Genomic DNA, 5,461 nt, shown 5'->3' with positions numbered 1-5,461 from the left:
CCTTCTAAATTTATCAAATAATCGATGAAAAACTTATACATATCAAATAATAATAATAATATAAAATTATTATTATTCACTATGACCTTCGCAATGCTCGTGAACTTATCCTTTCAAAACAGCTTCACTTTCCTAACGTCGCGAGCCACTTGTTTAACCTAACGCGATGTTTGTTGCTTGAAAGCAACGACTCGACGAGCGAGCAAACATCCCTTGGAAGGCAATCAGCAGGGCAACTGATTACGAATCTGGACCGGGGGGGATCGGACCGGTCACAATCATCAACCACGATGCCTTCGTCACTTCGACCATCCAATCGATCGTCAGTTCCCGGTCTAGTGGCCACTGTTCGATCCCTGGCCGCCCTACCTGAAAGAATCTCACTGGCCTCCACCACTCAGAGCCTACGTAGCTCTCAAATAGAGATCAGCCAACTTTTTCTCCACTGCGCGAGTTAAGCCGAGAAATCTCCTATAAAGATAATAATAGATCGAGGAACAGGCTTGCCATACCTGTGTCATGGACGGCGCCATCGAAGCGATGAGCAGTGAGTACCAGGCGTTTGTGGCGGCGGCTGTGGAGGTGGTTGAGAGCTCCGGCGGCCCGCCTGGTAGGGCACTTGAGGAATTGAAGCAGAGATGGCAGCTGTTCATGGCCGCATGTGACGAGGCAGAGGAAGTGGTGGAGTTGGCGAGGAGGAGGATCACGGCCGAGCATGTGATGGACGTGGCTTCAGGGATGGTACTGGGAGGACCAGCAGCGCCGCCATTGCCGCCCATCAGTGCGCCCTGCTTGGAACGGGCGGTCCAAGCAGTTAAATCTCTCGCTGTGGATCTCCGCTCACCACCGGCTGCTCACAAGGTGGATTGAGCTACAACTGCTTCTACTGCTCAGTTGTACCAAATAAAGTGTGCAAGTGAAATTCGATATAAGCAGCTACTTGAAGTAGATTAGAGTCTGGATATTGAAAGTATGCATTTGATTTGCTTTTACAGAACTTCAAGAAGCATAAACTAATACCTTGCCAAAACCTGAAGTCAATAAAGTTATAATTTTGAGCACAGGTTGCAGAATCATACTGGTTACAAAAAATTTAACATTTGTACAGATAGGTCGAAACAAAAATGTGTTACTGCATTAGCAATGTTAGATGTCTATTTCACAACATTTGGCAACAGGTAGCACAATCTAATCGAGAGTAAACTAGTAGTCATAGACTCATTAAGTCACAAAATATCATGGATTTGAATAGTTAAAGTATACACTATAACAACGTGTCAAACTTGCTGAATCTAAAACAAACTGAAGCGGCAACAAAACTGGAGAGAATTACCAAAATGATAAGTTTGTAGCTCATCGTGTTCTTGAAGCAAGCAATCTTGTTTGATGCAATCATATCGAATCAGGAACCACAAGACCTGCACATACATAAACTACAAGCAGTTGCATATGAAATTTTGTAACTATTTAGGGAATGTAATGTCCAGAGTGTTCAACACTTTTTGCATTATGAGTCATATGCCATGTAACCATATTCTTAGACTAGACCAACAAAAGTATTCCTTATTGGAAGGCAGGCAAGCAGATGTTCAATTGCACAGAAGAGCCAGATAATCAAAAGTTAAAGCATTGGATCGATAACAAAACAAAAAAGTTACGAAGCCCCAATATATTTCAAGTTTCTTGATAGCACAGCAGGCACCACAGACAAATGCCTCACTATTCACTACACTAACTTCATGAATCTGATATTATTCGCAAGCATTAATGAAATCAACACACTTCATAAGGCAAATCCTTTTTCAATTTTCCTCCAAGCATCTTTAGCATCATCCTTAGTTATCCCCCTCCTCATTCTTGCAATAATGTCCTTTGCCTCATCTAGCTGTGAACTCTTCATCAATCCATCAACCAAGTCTTTTACCATATAAAATGGAGGTGCCCATTTCGTGTCCAAACACTGCTTGCAAATCCCCACAGCCTTCTGAAACTCTCCTTTTTTGACAAAACCGTCCAGTAGGGTAACATATGTGTTAAAATCAGGTGACACACCAGTACCATCAGGCCTTTTGATACCTTTCATTCTCTCATATACCTTCATAGCGGAATCTGGATTCTCTTCTTTGCAAAACCCACCAATCAAGGTATTGAAGCATGTCCTGTTTGGATAGATTCCATCTGATTGCATCACATCCAACAATTCTTCAGCCTGAGAGCTCTTACCTTTTGCACATAATGCTGCAATCCTACAATTATAGGTGGTCACACTTGGGCGAAATTGTTTCTTGCCAATCTCCTCAAGAACTTTTTCGAATCCAGAATCGTCTCTCATCTTAAGATATCCGTCCAAAACGGTGTTATAGCAGACGATGTCAGGCTCGAGTCCTTTTGCAGGCATTTCATCAAGCAAAGCAAACGCCTCGTCAACCTTGTCGCTAGAACAGAGGGCTTTGAGGAGGACATTGTAAGACCCAATGGCTGGGACGATGCTGTACTCTTTGGCGCATCGGTCGATGGACTCCTGAATGCGATCAAACTGACGATTCTCCAGAAAAGCAGCCATCAGGGCGCAGAACGAGCGCTCAGAACGCCGGCAGCCGAGGCTAGGCATGGCCTCGAAAATGCGCACGGAGTGGTCGATCATTCCAGCGTTGGAGTAGAGGGTGATAAGACGGATCCAGAAGCCCTCCGACTTGATGTTGGCGTCGGACTTGGCGCCCTCGAGGATGCGCTCGACGAGGTCAGGGCGACCGCAGCGAGCGAGCTTATGGACCGAAAATTTATAAATTTGGCGATCGCGTGAGAAGGAGGGGTGGCGCGCGGACGACTCGAAGAGGGAGACGAGGCGGTCGGGGTCGGACTCGGATCGGATGGCGAACTTTGCAGCGGCAATGGGATCGCCGTCTTTGTCGTCTTCGTCGTCGTCGGACTTGGTATTGGCGGAGGCGGCTTCAGCGGAGAAAGTGGCGGGCTGGAGATGAAAAAAGGGGATCGTTAGGGTTCGGCATAGCGCCGCCGGAGCTGGGGAAGTCCTCCCCGCGTCAGTGGGGGAGAAGCACAAGGCGGCGTTGGCGGAGGAAGTGGAGAGCTGGCGGCTAAGAAAGGGGATTGCTAGGGTTCGACGTAGCGCCGCTACAGCCCGAGCAGCACGGAAAGGTCTCATAGTGTGCGAGGTGGAGTACGTCGCTTAGGGCTACTGGTATTTAAACCTCCATTAACTAAAAAATCTTAAACCCTAAAGTAAACTCAGCCAGCGCTGCTCATATGGAAAGTGAGGAAACAAGGCACAGCCAGTTAATGGGATGAAATAAGGCATCCGGCACTACCACCGACTAAATAAATAAGAAACGGAATGAATTGTGTTCGGTAGGATTCCTAAAATCAATAGAATAAGTATCTGACCTCTGGTTTGTGTTCCAAACAGTGTCAATCTGCTCATATCGCCTCAATATATCGCAAATATAACAAAGTTTCATTTTACCATAGCCAAAAAAAAAAAAAAAAAATCCTAATTTGACATACCGGAATAATAATGACAGACTATCAACCCGACATCCACCTCAAAACATTGAGAAAATGTTTTTTTTTTAAAACAAAATTTCTAACATCGTGCTAAACGATAATTAAGATAGCGTTTAGTTTAAGAGTTTAGAAATAAGAGGATACATTTATTCTCAAACTTTATGTTTGATTATTGAGAATGAAATTAAAATTTTCAAATGAAATCTCAAAACTTGGGTTTTAATGAGACCTATCTATCTCTTGGGTTTTGACGAGAATAGAAATGAGAATTAAGTTTTGGATGAAAATATCCTTAATATATTTGTTCAATTTTTTTTCATATCACTTTTTCTCTCCTTATTCTCTCTCATCAAACTTTTTCTCTCCTTATTCTATTATCACACTTTATCTCTTATAATATTTTTTTCTCCTAATTCTCTCCCATCATACACTCTCTCTCCTCATTTTCTGTCATCACACATACTTTTTCTCTCCTTATTCTATTATCACACTTTATCTCTTATAATACTTTTTTTTCCTAATTCTCTCTCATCATACACTCTCTCTCCTCATTTTCTGTCATCACACTTTTTCTCTCTTCATTCGCTCCGATCATATTTTTTCCCTCATCATACTTTCTCTCTCCTCATCCTCTCACGTCATGCTCTTTCTCTCCCATTACACTCTCTGTCATTATTTTCTCTTATCACACACTCTCTCTCATCATACTTTCTCTCTCCTCAATCTCTCCCATCAAAGTCTCTCTCTTTATTTTCTCTCATCATATTTTCTCTCTCTTCATTCCCTCTGATTATACTTTCTCTTTTCTCATCCTCTTTTATCATGCTTTCTCTCTTATTGTTTCCTCGGGACGGTCTAGTGGCTAGCGCATGAGGTACTGCCACCATGAGGTCCGGGGTTCGAATTTCGACAAAGCTGAGGTAAATGTCTCCCTTATGTGCTAGTCACTATTCTAAAGGCTAGTAGTCGCTCGTGATTTACCTCCTCCATGTTGTCCTTGGGACTGGTTGGCGGGGGACGGGGGGCGAGCGTATTCGCTTTTTTGCCACCATGCTTTCTCTCTTATCGTCCCCTTGGGATGGTCTAGTGGCTAGCGCATAAGATATTACCACAATGAGGTCTGAGATTCGAATCTCGATAAAGACGAGGTAAATGTCTCCCTTATGCACTATTCCAAAGGCTAGTAGTCGTCCATGATTTACCTCCTCCATATTAGTCCTGGGACAGGTTGGCGGGGGTGTTGGGGGCGAGTGTATTCGCCTTTCGCCAATATACTTTTTCTCTTATCACACTCTCTTTTCATCTTTTTTTCTCATCACACTTTATCTCTCATCATACATTCTCTCTCCTTAATTTCTCCCATTACACACTCTCTCTCCTCATTTTCTTTATCACACTTTCTATCTCTTCATTCTCTCCTATCACACTTTCTCTTTCATCACATTTCTCTCTCCTCATCCTCTCTCACCATGCTCTCTCTTATCATACTCTCTTTCCTCATTTTTTCTCATCACACTTTCTCTCTTTTCATTATTTCCCATCACATTTTTCTCTCATCACACTTTCTCTCTCATCATATTTTCTCTCACATTCAACTTTCTCTCACATCTAATTTTTTTTCTCTTATTTTTCTCTAAGGATAAAAAATGGAAATTTAGATTCATTCCAATAGAAAATATTCAACTAACCAAACATTATTTTTAAGAGTGATACTCATGCTCATACTCATTCCTATTCCACAATACTATGATTCTCATTCTGATTCCTATTCCTAGAAAAGAACCAAATGTCACCTAAGTGTCGTAGCACTGTCTTACAGTAAGTCTTCAAGCGAACAAGATATAAGTAACCCCATAAAATTAGTTTACTAAAATGGGTTGGATTTAATATCCCTTAAGGTGGGTCATATGTGATTTAAGAGACTTGCGATATCGAAACC

General features: G+C 42.4%; 2 protein-coding genes across 2 annotated transcripts; one reads left to right on the top strand and one right to left on the bottom strand.

Moving 5' to 3' along the window:
* The first annotated feature begins 519 nt into the window (after positions 1 to 519).
* On the top strand, positions 520 to 870 carry LOC121979664 (mediator of RNA polymerase II transcription subunit 32-like). The gene has a single exon (XM_042531655.1). The coding sequence runs from the start codon at positions 520 to 522 to the stop codon at positions 868 to 870; it is 351 nt and encodes a 116-aa protein (XP_042387589.1).
* A 747-nt stretch (positions 871 to 1,617) lies between these two features.
* Positions 1,618 to 3,317, bottom strand: LOC121980636 (pentatricopeptide repeat-containing protein At1g61870, mitochondrial-like). Its single transcript, XM_042532751.1, has one exon. It carries the CDS (start codon positions 3,161 to 3,163, stop codon positions 1,784 to 1,786), a length of 1,380 nt encoding a protein of 459 aa, XP_042388685.1. The 5' UTR covers positions 3,164 to 3,317; the 3' UTR covers positions 1,618 to 1,783.
* Positions 3,318 to 5,461: the final 2,144 nt, after the last annotated feature.

Source organism: Zingiber officinale, chromosome 5A (genome assembly GCF_018446385.1).
Source record: "Zingiber officinale cultivar Zhangliang chromosome 5A, Zo_v1.1, whole genome shotgun sequence".
In the NCBI taxonomy this organism is placed as follows: Eukaryota; Viridiplantae; Streptophyta; class Magnoliopsida; order Zingiberales; family Zingiberaceae; genus Zingiber; species Zingiber officinale.
Note: the sequence above shows the minus strand (reverse complement) of the source record. Positions and strands in the feature narration are given on the sequence as shown.